The sequence below is a fragment of the Anarhichas minor genome, unplaced genomic scaffold (genome assembly GCF_050575085.1).
Source record: "Anarhichas minor isolate MPS153535 unplaced genomic scaffold, ASM5057508v1 ptg000007l, whole genome shotgun sequence".
NCBI classification, from domain to species: domain Eukaryota; kingdom Metazoa; phylum Chordata; class Actinopteri; order Perciformes; family Anarhichadidae; genus Anarhichas; species Anarhichas minor.
Genome location: NW_027466453.1, coordinates 5,875,875 through 5,895,558, shown reverse-complemented (window position 1 = coordinate 5,895,558; position 19,684 = coordinate 5,875,875). Strand labels below are relative to the sequence as shown.

At 46.0% G+C, this 19,684-nt stretch overlaps 1 protein-coding gene across 1 annotated transcript; it reads right to left on the bottom strand.

The window, feature by feature from the left end:
• Positions 1-1,531: 1,531 nt before the first annotated feature.
• Positions 1,532-15,773, bottom strand: LOC142941593 (microtubule-associated serine/threonine-protein kinase 1-like). Its single transcript, XM_076083571.1, has 22 exons — positions 15,649-15,773; positions 14,762-14,837; positions 13,728-13,937; positions 12,418-12,519; positions 10,718-10,850; positions 10,566-10,633; positions 9,708-9,784; positions 9,391-9,599; positions 8,716-8,854; positions 8,446-8,578; positions 7,494-7,659; positions 7,269-7,370; positions 6,449-6,571; positions 6,248-6,357; positions 5,960-6,120; positions 5,570-5,829; positions 5,246-5,470; positions 4,932-5,161; positions 4,250-4,372; positions 4,010-4,143; positions 3,715-3,905; positions 1,532-3,161 (listed from the first exon to the last, which is right to left on the bottom strand). Exons 1-22 carry the CDS (start codon positions 15,756-15,758, stop codon positions 1,537-1,539), a joined length of 4,707 nt encoding a protein of 1,568 aa, XP_075939686.1. The 5' UTR covers positions 15,759-15,773; the 3' UTR covers positions 1,532-1,536.
• Positions 15,774-19,684: the final 3,911 nt, after the last annotated feature.

Genomic DNA, 19,684 nt, shown 5'->3' with positions numbered 1-19,684 from the left:
TATATAGGACCAGTAAATTAAAAGAAATATTCGACACAAAATAAAGTGCAATTTTCCCACATCACACCACAAAAACACAGTTGCAAACATCGGGTTAATGTCTGACCACCACGACATCTTAGTAATGGGTATAAAAACAAAGACTTGTTAAGCTCAGACTGCAAAGCTCTCGATCTTAATGTGTTATGCATCCGGATATTTTATTATATGTATGAAATGGAAAGACCCTCCCAGGCAACATGTACCCCCTGATCTTTCTCTGTACCTCGGGACTGTCGGTGTAGTGCGACGTGGTCCACAAGGTGGCAGTCTAAGACAGGCCTGGGCCCGGTGTCCCAAAAAACTACGAGGAGCTGCAACACACAAGAACACACACGACCTCACCACTAAGATGCTCTCCACCTATCTACTCCTGTCTTCAGTGTAAAGTCTACTACTCGTATCACTGACAAAGGGTGCTCCGTTTCATGAAACTGGGCACTGTTGGATTGCATATTATTATTATACATTTAAGTGTAAACAACAAAATAAAAACAATAATCACATCATCCCGAAACAAAAAGACTGGCACTTTCCTTCACACGTAACATTACACAATATACACGGTACAACTGCATAAATAGAAAAGAGTGAGGGAAGGAGCATCCGGCCTACTCTCCTGTAAGTTCTTTACGCATTTTGCCTCCATACCAGACAAACCAGTGTGTTCACTTAATAGCCTAAAATACAGAATTGCACATTTCACTACGATCGATGGAGACGTTTAAAACAACAACAAAAGAAATGTGTTTGCTTGGCTTACTGCATCCCTTTCTTTTGTCTTCTGTTCTTGTCTGGAGCACAATGTAAACTTAAGTAATTGGGGGACACCAGAAAAAAAAGAAGAAAACGTGGCATTATCAGCACATTGCATAGTGTCCCTGTGCAAGTTCATCTCATCTCCCTCTTTTCAATTCCACTTAAAATTCAGCCCATACACAGATCTGAAGCCCGCCAGCTGATCCACCGTATTCTGATATCTTGGTCCAGGCTCCCGTTTATGTTCTGCCGTTATATCTTCGCTATACGCGGAGCGTGAACTCGTGGAGGAGCGGATGTGAAATGAGTGAGTAATGTCCCGTTTATAACAGAACAAACTGCTTGTTTACACACACACACAGTTAACAGTTGGCCTGCTGAAAAGTTGTTCACAGTGTTCACCACCTTGAGGTTCGGCTTTATATTTTTTTTCATCTCCTTTTTAAATATTTTCATTTTTTTTTCCATGTACAGTGTCGGACATGCATTAATACATATGCAGCCCCTCCCCCCTTATATACAAAACATTGAACATACAGTACATACACGGGCCTACATTACGATACCATCTTTGTTCACGTCTTGTGTGTCCTACATGTCGCACGTCATCTATTTGGTGTCACTTCTTCAGGCATGTTATGTCCCCCCTCCACTCAAAGTCCTGTTGATATGTCAGTGTGACGCTACAGTAAAAAGGCATTGCATGGGAGACTCAGACTCTTTTCCGACGCTCTCTTATCACGAGTGGTGCCTGGAGCCGCGGATGTTGCCTTTATCGGACTGGACTGCGGCAGTGCCGGCCGAGGCTGCCGCCTGAGCGCCGCGGCGACCGCCCCCGGACGAGGAGTCTGGCTTTCCCGCCGCGCCTCCCCGCTTCTCGTCGCTCGTCTTGGAGGCGTCTCTCGCCTTGGCCCCCTCTTGCGAGCCCCCCTTCATGGGCCCGAGCACCGTCTTGGCCACGCTCGTGAGCTGGGTGACAAAGCTGGCCTTGTCCCCCGGCGGCATGGGGCGAGACTTGCCCGAGCAGGGCGACGCTGCGTTGGAGGACGGCGACGTGGGGTTCTCCTCCAGGACCTCCAGGTGTGCCCGCTCCTCCTTGGCCCCACCGCGGCAACTGTTCGACGCCTTCTCCGTTTTGGATCTGGCGTGGGTTTGAACCTGGGTGGGAATTGGGGGCGCGGGTCCTTTGACTTTGGTCGTCTCAGTCGCTTTGTCGATGCTTCCCTTCTCTCCCGATTCTGCGCCTTTTCGTGGCTTGGACTGCTCTGCAGACGGTACTTTCTGTGTGTTTCCTTCGTCTGCACCCACGGTGCCTTTGGCTTTCTCCTCAGTCTTCTCCTGAGCTTTAGTCGCAGGCCCTCCATCTGTCTGAACACTCTGCTGCTTACTCTCTTGCTGCTGCAGGCCCTTTGATGTGCCGGGAATCGGGATTTTCTCACCGAGTTTACTCTTGGAGACTGTTGCCTCACAACCTGAAGTGCCTGCTTTTTGAGCTTTGTTCCCTGGGCTCGGCTTGGCCTCCGTAGTGGATGAAACCAGCGCTGGACTTGACTTCGCTGCCGCTACACTTGCGTTGTTCTTTAGAACCTCAGCTGTGGCTTTACTTGTATGAACTACGCTGGTCTTGGACTCGGCTTTGGTAGCCACGCTCTCAGTTTGCGAGACGCCGAGCTCCGACGCTGCGGTCTGCGTGTCTTTCTCTCTCGGCGGGAGCAGGGTGTCACGGCTGAGCGGCGACTCCTGCCTTCCCAGCCTCCTCGCGGGCTTCAGGCCTCCGATCTCTCCTCCCATGGGAGGAGAGGGGGAGGAGGAGGATGAAGGAGACGGGGGAGCGGGTCCGTTCTCTCCCTCCATCTCCAGCAGGCTTTGCAGACTGTGCTCGCAGTGGAAGGACTCTCTCCTGTAGTCCCCGTGCGCCACCTCCAGGCTGTGCTTGCGCAGCGACACCCCGCCGGTCAGAGGGGAGGGCGACGACGACGAGGAGGAGGAGGACGGCAGCATCGGCGCGCCCAGCTTCTCTGCCGACTGCACCCGCTGCAGCAAGGGGGACCTGGGCGGCTCAGCGCTTTTGGGGCGAGGGCGGGAGACGGGGGGCGAGGAGTGCAGCTTGGCGGGGAACGTCTGCGTGGTGTTGGAGCTCCCCACCGTGTGGCCAGAGAGGGGAGGAGGAGACGAGGTGGTCGGGGAGGGGGTGTGAGCCAGGGGGGACAGCGGGATGTTGCCGGCGGATTTGCAGCGGGCGGAGCGGTACTGGCGGTGGAGTTTGGGAGACAGGCCGTGCAGGGAGCTGGGCCTCATGTGGTGAGAGGCTGCGGGGGAGTTGGGCGTACTGGATGCTGGGGAGCTGCTCTGGGAGGAGGTGCCTGAGGAGAGGGGAGGAAATAAATATGGTCAACATTTTATTTTTTATTTTCTGTCGAGAATTAAAAACGTTCGCAGTAAAATGTGATTATGTGTTTAATTATTTTAAAATATTCATCTTCTGGAAAAAAAATAATAGATCACGACACAAGAGAGAAAAATGGGACGATATTGAAGAGTCACATAAGATCCCTTGAAATTCTTGTTTTCGCTGACCTCTAGTGGTTTGAACTTTTCAAGTTGTTGTAGTGATGTCACGGTGTACTCCAGGGGGTGTTAGTACACTGTGACCTCACTGTTAGGTGTGGTTAAAGGAGGGACAAAGCCCAGCCAACCACACTGAGCAGTGGTACCGGACTTTAACGTCCACATTTACTTGACAACAAACTAAATGGTGGCCCACTCTTGAAAACATGTGTCCACAGCGCCACTAGTACACCCTATGTTTTGAGTTTGTAAGAATATATTCTCCATCCTAAGTGATTGTTTTCAGGCCCATCAGAGAGCCAAACCAGGTACGAAAACACGCACGTGTTCTCGGCCTTAAATACTAACCCACGTAAGGGGATTCAGCAAGAGTGGAGCGGTAACTCTGAGTGGGCGAGCGGGCGGAGAGGCTGTGGGTGGGGGAGCCTGGGAGACTGTCTCCGGATGACAGAGAGCGGTTTAAAGAGGAGAGGCTCCGGCTGGTGTGGAGCAGGTTGGACTGCTTGGTGATTTTCCTGAAGAGGGAGCTTCTCTTCTTCCTGAAAGGACAAAAAAAAAAAAACATATGGTGAGGAGAATAAAGGGATGTAAAACATGAAAGACAGTGAATCCTTGTAATGCAATCTATACTGCAGTAACGCACTCTGGTCCCTCCTTGGCTCCTGTCCTCTTGCTGCGCCGTGCCATCTTGGATTTATAGCTGGACTTGCGGGCAGGACCCACTTTTATTGAGGTGTTCTCAAATGGAGTAGTTGTAACTGTCACCTTGTTTCCACTCTGTAGATAATATACATATATATATATATAAAAGCACATTTTATTGGAGCCATCCCATAAAGATCTTGCAATGGATATCTAAGTTAGTTCGGTAGCTAGTCCTCACCTTCAGGATGAGCTCCACCACCTCTGTATGGACCAGACCGTGGACCGACTCGCCGTTTACGTGAGTGATGAGGTCACCAGCGCTAAGACCAGCTTCCTGGGCGGGACCCCCATCCTCCACATGCTGTGATTAGAACAAAAAGGCCTTTACACAGGAAAGCTATCTCCATGCTAAAGCTCTAGCGGGGGCTGGTAAACCATGTTCTAGAAAAGCTTGGTGAGCCATGTTTCAGATATCCATTATATTTCATATGGTGTTCCACAGGGTTTCATACTTGGTCCCCTCATTTTTTCATTATACAGGATTGTTTCCACTCAGACACATTATCTCAAAAGTTCATAGCTATGTCTTAGGAAACGGTAGGTATCATCTAACCAAACTTTCAGTTAGCATGCTGGCAATGTGAGACCATAAATTGCTCTTTTTAATGCAAAGAAATGTATAAATACAATTTAGAAAAATAAATATGGGGGGCCCCATAAAACTATGGAACAGCCTGCTGTAACTATTAGACAACTCTTTGTGAATTCCTTTAAAAAACATCTTGAGACCCATTTTCAAAATCTTGATAAAGCACCCTTTAGTTTGTTTTATACAATTTAATGTGAAGTACTTGGAGCAGTATTGCATGTATGAAATATGCTTCGGAAAGAAAGTTGGATTATCTGCTCTGCTCTCTCACCCAGACCATGTGATGCAGGCTGTAAACGTCACTGTCTCCCATGTAGACTCTGATGGCTCGGAGAGTGAAGCCGTACTTCTTCCCCGAGCGGTGGATGGTGATTGGAGAATGCAGGACGTTGACCACGGGGGAGTAGTCTCTGCTGGGAGAAGAGTCCCGGGAGGACGGGTTGGACGAGAGGGAGCGAGGAGACATGGGGCTCGCCAGCGGGGAGGCGACATGTTGCTCCACTGAGGAGAGAGGGATGGAGTTCAGGTTTAAATACGTTTTTTTTTACAGGTCATTCGCTGATGTCATATAACCGGTGCGTTTACCTGCAGGAATGATGACAGACAAAGCCGTAGCGGAAGCGGATTTGATAACTTTGGTCCCTGGTCGTGGATTACGTTTCTCTCCTTCAGCTGAGAGCTGCTGGTGGCGGACCCTCCGCAGCACCAGGTCCGTGGCGGCCCCACGGGGCCCCTGTGAGTCCATAAGCCCCAGAACAGAGGCACTGCCCGGTAGAGGCAACGGCGCGTCAGCGGGTCTCAAAATCTTCTCTGTGGCATGGTAGCGACAGGAAGCTCTCGTTATAAATTGTGATGAAACAGTTTAGGGGCCACAAAGTGACATCGTGCTTTCTCATCCTTGTTTCTTACCTCCGGCTGTGAGCCCGTTGCCGTCTTTGATGAGTGTTCTCAGATCGCCTTGAGAGGCGATGGCACCCATGGCTCCTTCCAGGGAAGCCCCTCTGGTCGTCATCGGAGGCTGCCTGCTGGGGACAGGCAGCTCAGAGTCCACTTCCAGAGGGGAGGCCAGGCGGTGCGTGTCCATGAGGGCGGAGAAGCGTCTCCGGGCCCCGGACGGTGGGCTGTAGTCGCTCTCGGTGAAGGAGGACTCGGAGCAGGATAAGCGCTTCCTGAGAAAAGCAAAGCAGTCAGACTTTGGTATGAAGTCATTCTCACGCCATCTCAAAGTGGCTAGATGGACAAAAGAAATGACAAAGAAACACAGCAATCATGTCATTCTTCACTATTTTTTGCGCTCACATCTCAGGCGATCCAGTCCTCCAGCTCTTGTCCCTTAGGGTGAGGCTACCCAGACTTTCTCTCTTGGCCACTCGATCCTCCCTGGGGACCTTGTGCTCCCGCAGGGTCACGCCAGGGGGTTTATGCTCCAGCTGGGACAGATGCTCCATACTGCTGTACACCTGCAGGCCCACACAACAAACAGACGGTTTGACATTGTTTTGTTCTGTGGACCGAATGTCATTTTGAACACTTCGAACATTCTCTATGTAGATAAATAAATGTTTTGACGTGAATGCCCGGTCTGACCTTGCTGAAGCGAGGGGAGCAGGACGAGAAGCGATGTATCTCCACGGGCTCGTCGTCGTTGGTATCGTCCTCATCGTATGACTGCACGTGATGGTAGCGTTCAGAACGGGCTGGTGACGAACAGGCAGAGATTAACACGATAAGCTGCAAACTCTTCTACATTTACCGTAGCTATCGTGGAATCCCAAGCAGGAGACTTACTGTCAAAATAACTGGTGTCTTCCTCAGACTCTAGGTGAGGGATGAACTCTGCCTTCTGTCTCAGCAGGCTGTTCCAGTTCACCTCTGTGAAGAAGGAGTGCTGCCTCACTTCAAAAGCACCACCTAGAAGGCAGAGGATGGGAGGGGAGGGGGGGGGGGGGGGGGAGACAAAGACGGACAGGTAAGAACTGCGGCCCCTGAAGCGAGCAGAGGCACTTTGACCCAGACAGAAGTTGACTTATTTGGGTAAACTGAACTGGTGAGCCTACAGGCAGGACGTTAGTGTTCTAGGTCAGTGATTCCCAACCAAGGGTACATTTAACGTTACGTGGAGAGACTACGGAGACTATGAAATTATGATTTAATAAAAAAAAAAAAAGCCACAGATTGAGTCAACTGTGACACCAGAGCACCACTTTTGAGATGGAAACAGTTAGCTACAAGTAATGGATAAATGGTTGATATAGTTAGCTAATGAATAAACGGTTAAAATGATTAGCTTAAAATACTGAATAAATGGTTGAAAAAGTTAGCTAATAAAAATGAATAAATGGTTGAAAAATCATCTTAAAATAGTGGATAAATGGTTGATATATTTAGCTTAAAATAATAAATAGATGATAAACATAGTTAATAATAGATAGATAGGTAACTTCCAGCTTCTTCCCCTCAAAGAGGTAGGAGTACAAAACATATCCACACCGAAGAATTTACCTCTAAAAATAAATAAGGACCAATGGTTTCGGCCAAAATAGATACTGATACTTATAGAGTCCAGGAATAAAATAGGGGCTGGGAACCACTAGTCTAGGTGACTGACCTGTGCCCAGTCGAACCAATGGATTGGTCTGCAGAAAGGAGGAGATCAGGTGCTGGGCGTCGATAGGGAGAGCCTCATCCCCTTCTGGCCACACTATGTCGTCTACAGCAGAAAGGAGAGAGAGAGAGAGAGAGAGAGAGAGAGAGAGAGGAGGACATGAGGAAACACGTGAGGAAAAGTGTGTAGAATAACGCTCATTCAACTTCAGACCTCTGATCCCTTCACCTGTGATGACCTGGCCGAACAGCTCCTCTGGGGTGTCTCCAAAGAAAGGCACACAGCCCACCAGGAACTCGTACAGGATGATGCCCATAGCCCACCAGTCCACTGGCTTCCCGTAACCCTGACGGAGAATCACCTCCGGGGCGATGTACTCCGGAGTTCCGCACACCTGAAGGAAAAATTGATTTCTTGATTTCTTGTGTGTTAGATTCTACAGGTTTGTGCATTTTTGCTACCGATAAGCACTAACATTTATTGTAACATCTAATTTAACGTCACATAATTATACTTTGATGGTTGATCTGAAATAGAAATCTACTCAGATTATTCTAAACCAGCTTGTCATAATGATATATTTTCTACCTTTTATTCTACACTACCTGTGCATAACATATGGTTGCACATGAGCATGCATATTCCTGCCAGGCTAAGAAGACCTCTTCAGAGATGCTGAGACGAGATGAAAGCCCCCAGCGAGGGGTGTTCATGTGCAGATGGGTATGCACTGAATGCTGACGGATTTCTGGCCGCCGTAAATGCGTTTGCGGGGGAAACAAAATGACGAGGCTTAGTTTCAAAGCGTGCGCGCCCGAAGGAAAGGCTTCGAGAAAATAAAAAGAATTTGATTCTAATGAGGTAAAACTGGCCTATTGTTCTGCCAACTGTTCTTCTTCACGCTTCAGATATGCCTGGCACACAATGACGGGGGAATATCTTTGCATAGAGATGAAGACATCAAAGGACGTTTTATATTTAAACTTTACTCTGGAGAGTCTGCACTGCGGCGGTACAGCCAAAAAAAGACAGTTTACAGCTACATTGCATGTGTGCGATTATTTTAATATATTTAATCAAAAGTGCAGGTAAATCAAAATTACTTTAATAAATTGTCCATGTGACATTTGGCTCCTTGAGTTATTTCGAATGGACTTGAGTCATTTGTATGTTGTCTTACCTGTTTATCCAAGAACTCCCGAGTGTCCTGCTCTATGTGCCCCTCATACAAGTTGGTGGTCAGACTCATCAGACCCATCTTAGACAGGCCGAAGTCCGTGAGCTTGATGTGGCCCATTGAGGTAATCAGGAGGCTGAGAGTATAAAAACAGCAAAGTGAACACATACAAGCTTTATTTACGCTCTTTTGGAATAGCAAAAAAAAAAAGAAATAGCAAGTGTTCTAGTCACGCATCGTCACAATTTGCATCATCTCTTTGCAATCTCTTACTTGTCGGGCTTGAGGTCACGGTGCACGATGCCGTAGTTGTGCAAGTACTCCAGCGCGAGGACGGTCTCTGCAAAGTACATGCGCGCCATCTCCACGGGCAGAGCCCCAATGTTCTTCAGCAGAGTGGCACAGTCTCCACCTGCACCAGCACAGTTCATTATTCGATTAGTCTCGCCCACGTCTCCTGGACCGTTTAAAGCTTCCAGAATTGGGATCGCAACATGTCTTCAAATGTAATGCTATTTTTTTTCTTTCGGGAGCTGTTTCATCACCACAAACAATTGATTCGATTTCTTTTTCTCCAGCTGGGGGCAGCGCCTCCATTTCCTCTCCCCCGTTGCATTGTGGGAAAAAACAACCATATTTAGTACGCCTACCGTCTAGTTTGAGCAGTTGTGAATTTTTACTTTTTTTTAGAGCACACTATGTACTCAAAACCTGCTTAGAATAAGTGTGAAGAGTGAATGTGGGACACATCCTCACTTATACTTATTAAAAATCTAAATGCATTGAAGTTGAAATGGTAATATCTTGACAAGGAACATAACTCAACATAACATAACATAATAAAACATTAAATAACTGGCGGTGTTGATGTGGGCAGAACAAAATTATTTTTTCCCACCAGTTGAGACACACACACCCCCACACACACCCCCACAGATATATTCTTACCCTCTACATACTCCATGACCATGCAGAGGTGCCGGCGGGATTCAAAGGAACAGAACATGGAGACGACAAAGGGATTCTCTGCGAAGGTCAGGATGTCTCTCTCCACGAAGGCCTGCTGGATTTGGTTCCTCAGGATCAGGTTTTGCTTATTGATCTTCTTCATGGCAAACCGCTGGCGGGTCTCCAGATGACGCACCAGGTACACAGCACTAGTGCACACACACCACCACCACCCACAGAGGCACATGTTATTCTTGTCCCGCATGCCTGACTTACAGATGTAATGTAAGTACGCCCTAACGCTCTACTCTACTCACCCGTACGCTCCATTACTGATCAGCTTGATGGTCTGGAAGTCTACTTCTTCTGGTGCTTTCATCGCTCTAATCTTACCCTGTGGATCAAAGATCACAATGCTGATATTAAAAATGATCCAGCGTGAAATCGAACAAAACAGCCAAATGACATAAATCATTCATGTTGTCTCATCGTCAAGAAAATCACATTCTTTTGGCACCGTAACTTTAGTGACGCACATTTAAACCATCTGTACAGAGAACTCTGGTTCGGACTATACGCCCCTTCCTCTTGTCTAATCTTTTTTTTGCCTACTTAGCTTAATTTTGGCAGTTGGAGGCGTGCCTAATGCAAGAGGGATGGCCCACAGATTCAAGGAGAGAGGGGGGGGGGGGGGGAGATACTGTTTTTTATGCTTCAGCATAAATGAGCTAAATTAGATGTGTGTATATACGCCAAGTCATTAGCAGATGAAGCAGACATTTTCTGTGAAAAGTCACTCTGGAAAAATAAACTACAATAACCGCCTTGCGGTTGTACGCCTGCCTCCACCAACCAGTCAAGTTACAGTTTACATGTCTGTCCAACATGTCATCACTTTGTTATTTTATCCTATTAGACATGTGTGTGAACATTGTCATAATTAGCATTTGAAATCTTGAGTTATGGCCAGAGACGTGTTTTGTGAGGTCAATAGGTCATGGATTCAGTACATCCTTGAGTCCAGGTGGACATTTTCTGCCAAATTTGAGATATGACGTGTTAACGAGAATGGAACCGCTGTCGTCGGCGCGGAGGCAGAAAAAAAGGCTGATGGATGTGGGGACGGAATGAGCGTTGGAGAAACGACCACATTTAGGATCAATCTCGGATCTCACCTCCGTCGAGTCATCTGTTTCGGGCGTCAGCGGCCCCTCGCTGTCGTAACTATCGAGGTTTACCATATCTGAGGAGAAACATATAAACCAGCTGTCAGCTCATTTATTTTTCTGATAAGTTACATGTGTGCGTTTCTGTCTCTCCCCCTCACCTTCTATAGGGTCTCTGGTCAGTCCCAGCTGGCTGATGATGTAACGAGGAATATCCGTCTTCATCAAGTGACCCTCCTTGGCGTGGTCCTCCGCCGCCTCCAGCAGATGGTAGAACTCCTCGGGATTAAACTCCTGGAAACCAGAGCATGAAGACGTCAACGTGATGTCATCAGGTGGAACGTTTTTTTTAATTTATTTTTTTTAGAGCTGCTCCATTAAATTGCTTCCGGATAAACTGGTTTAAATGTAAATCAGAAAAATGTTTCCATATCCCAGTAAAGCCGCCGTGGCTGCTTTTAGCAGTTGTTTGATGATTCACTGCCTCTGGAGCAGGTCCAAGACATGTTTCTGGAAGACACCATCACTGCAGTCTGTTCAGCCTCGGCTGAGACTTGGATTCTGTTTTAGGACTGCTTTCCCATTGAAAGCTACACTTTACAAGCTGTATGTTCTATTTAATCAGACACCGTTCATTCCAATCAGCCCAGATCATTAGGCCAGTGCAGACCAGCAGCTAAATGGTAGAAATACAGAAACTAGGTATAATTACGAGCCTGTGATGAGACATTTTAGGCACAGAAAACGACTTTTGCACATTATGTGCTCGCTATTATTCACACTGATAACATCTCTCCGTCAGTTTTACAAATGTGTCCTCTTTGCCCACCTTTAAGTGATCGAACCAAAGCTGAAGAATTTGATTTCAATCCTCTTGTAACTCTACCATGCCCACACATTCCATTCCACTGGAAAATAAGTCACAGTACAGTAAATGAAGACACCCTAACTTCCATTTCACAGTGACTTTAGGTTTGCTGACACACTTCCTCAACCTGATAGTGTCACATTCTGCCACAATTTCAGGCATCTGGAGAGTTGGGAACATTTCTGACTGGTTATTTTGTCTCCATTCCGCTTGTTAGTATAAAAACTGAATGAGAATTGCTCAAATGAAATCGTTGTTAGTGTGATAATAACCACAAATATTGTCGAGCGGAAAAGGTTCCATCGCATGCTGACATGTTGGATTGCAGTGTTTCATCCATTGCACCACTCCGGGAAACTCCTGGCTGCTGATCCAAAAACCTGGATACTAGCGATTTCAAAAACATGCAATGGTTCACGCGGACTGTAATCCGACTGCAGCGAAATGCAGAAAACCAGGTTTCGAAATTACATCGACGTATCAATTCTCCATGTCTCGGTATCCGCTGTCACTCGTAATCAAATACTATGAGGAAAAACATCGACTCATCGAGTGGGACGCAAAGACGGTTATAAAACCACACACACACACACACACACACACCAGAGAAACAACCAGACAAACACACACATAGACATCCTCCAACTTTAAGTGACACCATGGTCACGGTCTGAGTCAGACGGGAAGGCGGTCCGACAGCAGGGGGCCGCCGACTAGTATTAGTCGTACTGTGGCGAGACGAATTCTAATCTAAATGCAAATGCATTCGCCATCCAGACGGACTGGACCGGGCTCTTTAAGTTTGATTTTCTGCCCCCGCTGTGTGGTACATCAGAGTGCTTAAATGCTTTTAATCGGCAAACAAACAAGTGTCTGTGCCCATGTTTATCTAGAGAAAATCGATTTGTGTTAAGTCACAAGAGGGACGTGAACCGTGGAAATGGGCAGGATGAGGATTGTGAACGTGGCAGCCGGGACGGGACGTCATCTTACCAGACACTCCAGAAGCCTGGCCGGTCGGGAGATGACGATGAGAAGCTTCTTCGCCAGCTCCGTGATGAAGGCCACCTCGGTGCTCTCCGAACGCTCGAAGGCCTGTCGGAGAGAGAGAAGATTTACATTAACATTTGCAAAGTCTGACACCGTTGAGAATATCTCATCGTGAAAAAACAGCCGATACTATCGAGCCAAAACCAGGCAACCCAGAAGAATCACAGCATTCCAATCAAGCCGCCAAAATGAGGTCGGCGATGAAATTGCCTGATACCTGTTATCTGCTCCGAGCACAATTAGCCTGCATTTACCGCAGCAATTCCAATCTCGTCTCGTCTCAAAGGCATCACAGGTTTGAATGAAATTAGAAGACTTGAGCCGACTCTATCCGTCAATAACCTTCCACGGCATCAGATTGCATCGCTCATTCAGAAAGATATATTTGTTTCTGGGTCTGTTTTGCTTTAATTTGCCCAGCGGTATCATCTGAAGCTTCTCAATGCTAGTGAAGTATGATACCTGAGTTTTTGTACCAACACTAAAATGATATGTTAATATTCTTTGTTATTCTACCGTGACAAATATTTTCGAACAGAAGAAACCAATGTTCTCAAATGTTAAAATTGGTGACAATTAGTTTATGTAAACCTTACATAAACCACAACAAGCTCTAAACACGGACACTGATGGCAAACGTGTTAGCAAGTGCTTGTTTACACATCCTACAGACACAAAGCAACGCTAGTGTTCATTTAGAATCATGTTTGTGTTCATGTGATGAATGTGAAGTCGATATTCACGCTCCTTTTGACTTTGTTTTTGGACATTACCAAGCACTCCTGTGGGAAATATCTGGCTCTTTAGCTTTAGATCGATGCTCCGCTACGTTCCCTAGCTAGGCGCTCACTTTGTCTGTCTTCAGTTTGGTGCAGTGCAGGTAGCGTTCGGTGGGTTTTTAAAGATATTTTGAGACAAACAGCTGCTGCTGAAAATATAATTCATGAGAGCCGTGAGACTGAACCAAAACAGTTAACGATGCAGGCTGTGAAACGGAAATAATGAGTTAAAAGATGCTAAAACGCGCCATAGAGCTGAAACGCAGAATTCAACTGTCGGGTTTCCCATTGTTTGTATGAAAACGTTAATGAGAAGTGCAGATATAGATTTTTTTCTCTCTTAAAAACTATAATTTTGTTACTGTCACTCAAAAGATATTGCGGTTTGATATCCAGCTCTGATGCAAATTAACTCATTAGTGCTTACTTGCTTTTACATGAGTTCGTCGGCATTGTATCTTTTCTGTAACTCACATCCTGTAGAAGCTTCTCCAGGTTCTCCTGCAGCTCAAAGAAGTACACAGAGGTGATGAGGCCCTCGCGGGATTTGGCCAGGCAGTCTCTGGACAGCTCAGCTATCTGGTGGTGAATGAAGCTGAGGACTCCATCAGCCAGTGGTAGAACATTTTCCGGAGAGAAAGCCTGGATGAATTCAGCCAGCCTCCCCTCCATCTGTGCTGTGGCCTGGTGGATATCCCGAAAGGCGGGGAGCACGAGAGAACAGGAGCAACAGAGAAAGAGACGGTGAGGATGGGGAGCGGGAGTAGAAGCGGCAGGGATTAAGTTAAAAAAAATATTTCTTTAGAAGACCCAGAGCTTTGTGACTGGAAAGTTCAGAAAGCAATATAATTTGTGCCTCAGACAGTGTGGCGCTGCTGCTTTACACTGACTTCAATGCAACGGCAATTTTTTTTTCTCCATTTGACTTGTGTGAGGAAAAGCCCAAAGAGCTTTTACCTCGAATGAACTCCAAACATTACTGCCCAATTTCCTAAGGCTGGATTTTTATCTCTGTGGAAGCTGTCAGCCCACTTCCTTTTGATACCGACCTCAGTCAGCCGAGAGTGTGAAAGGAAGAACAATGAGGCAAAAGAGAAAGTCTCTTTTGTTTAACTGTTCACGGCTGTGGCAGCATTTCTAAGTGCACTAAACTAAATATTCTCTCTGACAGGGTAAACGTATCGTGTCTTGGCAGTGCCACATAATCTTGTTTGCTATGGTTTAACTCATGTTTTTATTTCATTTCATTTTTTTGTGTTTACTGTGCATTTGTTATACACGGATCTCTGAACATGGTAAATCATAAATTATACCCCCTTGTTATTTCTCTAAAATATGAGCTCTGACTAAATAGGATTAGAACGTTATTGTGGCTTGAAAAATTGGTTTAATGCTCAGTCGGCTTAAGGATTTGCTCACTGTTTTGTATATTTTTATGGAATATGATGTTTATCACAAAGCAGATTTGTGTGTTTGTGTGTGTGTGTGTGTGTGTGTGTACGTCTCACCTTCGGAAAGCGGTCTTTGTACACATGGTTCATCATGACGATCTCATTATCATAGCAGGAGGAGGAGCGTCCTGGGCTGGGGAGGGCAGAAAAACATGGAATATAGTTCAAAACATTTGGCAAAAGAAAAATGGTTAAAATGCATTTTTCTGTAATAAGGAACACATCTGAACCGTGTTTAAGATTAGATTAGCACTCAAAATGATCCAATAAAAAGACAAAGTAGTTAGTAGTTCATGTATTTCTAGACAAGTACAACATTAAAGTGAGACTATAAGTAAAAATACCACATTTACCCTCTTAAAAATGGAAGACAAAGGGATTAAAATGCTCAGTTCAATTCATGGCTTTTTCTGCTGCAGCCTTCCTGGTTTGGTACAGGGTAGCTTATTGTAGCTAATGTTAGCTGACTTTTTCCCCTCTGCAATTGTAACTTAGGCTCGCTTTAAGTGAGGTAATTGAACTGTTTACTACTTGCTGAACTGAAAATGCTAATAACACTCAGTGTAACAGAGGTACAACAAAAGGCAGCAGAATGTCTGTTATAGTGCAACATCTATAATTTATAGTTTGCTAACATTGGCTAACATTAGCTACCATAAGTTGCTGGTCATATAACCAAGAAGGCTGTGGCGTTAAGTTAGTTGTGACCTTGTCTTGATATACACACAGCACTAACTTTCTCTATTTATTGGTTCATTTCACGACATGTTAGCTTTAAACCAGGAACATTCAGGAGGTTATATAAAAGCAATAAGGAGATCAAGGAGGGGCAACCCCTGTAAATCTGCTTATAGAGAGTCCTTTTAAAAAAGAGGATAGTGCTTTTGGGCAGCTCTTGTCACTGTTTTAATCTCATGGGTGGTGGTGGTGGTGGTGGTGCTGACCTGAGGCTGCGGGAGCGCGGGCGCATGTGGGCAGAGCAGTGGCCCCCATCATCATCCGTGATGCTCTCGGTGCTGCCAAAGTGCTTGGATAAGAAGTGGAGCTCATCCATGGTGGGCTGGAAGGGCAGCTGGTGCAGCCGCTCCTGAGAGGAGCTGGAGGACTGGAGAGCGGGGGAAGAGGAAGAGGAGGGGGAAGAGGAAGAGGAGGGGAGGCAGGATCAAAGGGGTGGAGGAGGAAGAGGAAGCAGACAAGGGCGGGGAGAGGAGGGGAAGCAGAGGAAGCAGAGGGAGAGGTTGGCAGATGAGGACAAGAAAAGGGAATATTAGTGAGGGTGGAGATGGACGAACAGCCCCTCTTAATATTCTGCCTACTAATAGATACATTATTACAATATCTGCAGACCTTGTGGACACCGCCGATGACAAACTGAGATTTTAAAAGTGAATGAAGGCGTCCAATGAGCCTTGGGTCAGACGATCAATCTGTCTCACAGACTAACCTTCGTCTCGCCCCGACATTTGCCTTCATCAGAGGCATGAGACCTGGACCTCGTCCACTTACTTTGCTAATCGAAAGATCGATCCCCGATCAATCACAGGTGACAGATGTGACAGGGTGGATGAAACAAGAGTGGAGACTCAATTTCCCTTTGGGTTTTTCATGCATGTCCTACTGATTGCGTTGAGGTCTCTCCACCTATCCATTCCTCTGAACCATTGTCTCGGTAAGCGGGGAGTTTATGGGGAGTTACGTTCCAGGCTAGCTGTTTCCCCCCTTGTTTCCAGTATTTGTGCTAAGCTAAGCTAACAGGTTGCTGGCAGTAGATTCCTATTTGCGGTACGAACGAGCGGTGTGAATCTCCTCATATAACTGTTGGCAAGAACACAATTCATGAAACCACGATATCATTCAGTGACGAAATCTTTTGTGTGGAAATGTTTGGGATTATATCTTTTAATGGATCAGGGAACTGAGGAGCAGACAGAGCTGACGCTAGCACTGTGCACCACAACTCAGTCTCATTTATACAAGTCAAGTATTAATTCAATAAAATATCCTTTTACTTCTAATTATAGTGTCTGGCTGTGTTCAAATTGGAGCAGAATGTGCTCCATCTCATGCCGGTTTCTCCGTCTTATCCCACCGGCTTGGCACTCATCACCCCCCCCCCCCCCACCCCCACCCCCGTCTACAGCCAGATGGAGAGCAGGAACCGAGCCTCTGACGTAGCGGTTATGCAACAAGACACACCAAAAGACACAAGGGGGAGAAAAATAGGTGATGCTGGAGATGGATCACGTTTCAGTGTGTTGTGTGAGTGTTTTAAGTGAAAGATCTGAAGACTGATGATGAAGCTTGCTTTAAACAGCAATGCCTTAATGATAATGATAATGAAGTCTTGGCATTGATGAGAATCTGACAGATGATGCAAAAGGAGACTCCAGAGATCACATCTGTGTTGATTACAGTAATTTATCCCCGGGGAGCCAAACCTTTTATATCTGACGTAAAACTGCTTTTCTAGTTTCCATGTCGTCTCAACTGACTTAGATTAATGTGATAAAGATCAGCATAATATATACATTTTTTTCAATCAAATAAACATTTATATTTCTCTGTTGAGGCCAGGCTAATTGGGTTTAGTTGTTGGTTGAATCTATTTGACTCTAAATGGACCATAATGTACTAAATGAACATCATGCTGTATTGAAGAAGACTTGAAACTAGAGATTGAGACATGAACTCATGTTTACAATGTTTACTGAGGTGATAAATCAAGAGAGAAGTAGAGTCATTTTCTCATAGACTTCTATACAACCAGACTTCTTTCTGCAATCAGAGGAGTCGCCCCCTGCTGGCCATTAGAAAGAATGTAAGTTTAAGGCACTTCCGCATCGGCTTCACTTTTCAGACATGGAAGTACCATGTACTAGTTTTTATTTGACGGGAAGGGGGTGAAGTTACTTACCGTTGAGCTGGGAGTGTTGGTGCCATATCCAGAAGAAGGCAACGACGCTAAAGACCATCGTCGTCCATCTCTGCAGAGAACACAAATGTAACGTCAGTTAAAAACCTGGCGCGTACACTTTGTCATGAAACCCAGATACACATTAGCTCGGCTGTCTTGTGTTAACTGTCTAAAAATATTATTGTTGGCATTGTTGTGAATTAATACAACTGACTGTAGACATAACCCTGATCACTTTTCCCCCCATATTATGTGAAGTCATCTCAATTTCAGCTACACTGAAAAAATTGTATTCATTAGACCAATGACTTCTATCACTAGTTTGTCCCAGGGGCCTTTCTCAGTGAGAAGACCCATTCATTTTGCTTCTGTGTGCCTCGGTCGCACAGTGACAGGCACGCAGACGGATCTGATAAATGAGGACAGAGGATTTATACTCCCAACACTGTCTGAGCGAGAGAGAGAGAGAGAGAGAGAGAGAGAGAGAGAGAGCGGTCTAAATTGGGCCTCTTCACATACATCTCTGCCTATAGAACACATTATTTTTGCACTACTGCAGTCACTTTGGCTTCTTTATGCTTTAACGGCTTCGGAAAAGCTACAAGAGCATTAGCGAGGGTCGCCCACATGAGACCTGGCTTGTGACAGTTCAACCCAAAGGTGTTGGATGGGGCTGAGGTCAGGGCTCTGTGTAGGCCAGTCAAGTTCCTCCACACTAAACTGGGAACAAAAAAACCCATTTCTTTATGGACCTGGCTTTGTGCAAGGAGGCATTGCTTTGTTCTACTATAAACTCTGGTAAAAACACATTCATACAAACAGATTCACGGCCACCCGTCTACACACACCGACCATGTGTCACCAGAGCAGCTTGAATAAACACTGTGAATATAATGGTTTGGCCCCGTCATACATGAGTCAGCCCGTTACACCGTGAGAACCCGCGAGTGCAGCGGGAGCCGCTCCCCGGGAATGCGCGAGACCTCGCACCGCAACAGATCCCCAACCTCCTCTCTCCTCTGACGCTCACTCGTTCTCCCTCCTAACCCTTTCTGTCCCTCTCACACCATTTCGGCTCAAAAACAATTGGACATTGGAATCAACATATGCAGCGACCTTCTGGAGTGGGCGAAGGAGAAGTGCCCCGGGTTGCTGGGAGAGAAGTTTCGCGGGCTGTCCAGGGGGCTGCTTCCTGTTGGGACGACAAGACATGCACACAGGATGAGACGCAATGGGGGAGAGAATACGCGTGGTAAAAGGAGATGTTACAAAGAGTCAAGTTATTCTGTGACCAGATGACCACAGGAAAGCACCCTTTAAAGCATCTTACCACGCTGTCCTCAGCTTTCCCGTGAAGCGCCTCTGATTCTGTGGCTCAATACGACAGCGTAACTAACATTGGGTCGGCTTTTCGGGGGTAAAAGGGTGTGAAATTGATTTCGATTTTTTTTTCCAAATCATAAAGGCCTATCATTGATTTTTAGCCTGATGAATGCTATGTTGCTGGACTGAGAGATATGATTGAGGGCTTTTTCATAGATGCATGTATCAGGCCGACTAATTTAAGGGAGCAGCCAGAATAAGGACGAGGTGTAATCTGCACAAACCTTTCGTCTGTATCGGATTTAGGGATCAGTGTGTGTGGTGGCACCCAACGTGTGAGTCAGGTCCTGGTCATTTCCAAAACCAGGTAAAGAGTCCAGGCCAGTCAAAGTGACTTCTGATGGATTAACAAATGATGTAGATCTATCTGCATGGGGTTTTTTGTTATTGACTACTCAGTTATTTAGAGGAATAGTTTTACATTTTGGGACATTTGCATATTCACTCTCTTGCCGATAGTTGGGTGAGAAGTTTGATACCGCTCCCATGTCTCTAAATATGAAACTACAGTCAGCAGCCGGTTGGTTAGCTTAGCTTAGCACAAAGACTAGAAACAGGATGCAGCGTACAAAAACTGAGGTGCAAATATACCAAATAAATAAAGAAGATATAACACTTCAATTAGTGAGCTTTAGAGGTGTTGGTCGGCGGATTCTGTATTTTGTATCAATCTTCTGAATCTG

Coding starts and splice junctions, on each gene's coding strand:
- LOC142941593 (XM_076083571.1), bottom strand. CDS start 15,758: ATGGATGAGCTCCACTTCTTATCCAAGCACTTTGGCAGCACCGAGAGC. Junction 7,660..8,445: donor GGGAGTTCTTGGATAAACAG/GTAAGACAACAT, acceptor TTTTTCCTTCAG/GTGTGCGGAACTCCGGAGTA. Junction 6,572..7,268: donor ATTGGTTCGACTGGGCACAG/GTCAGTCACCTA, acceptor TCTGCCTTCTAG/GTGGTGCTTTTGAAGTGAGG.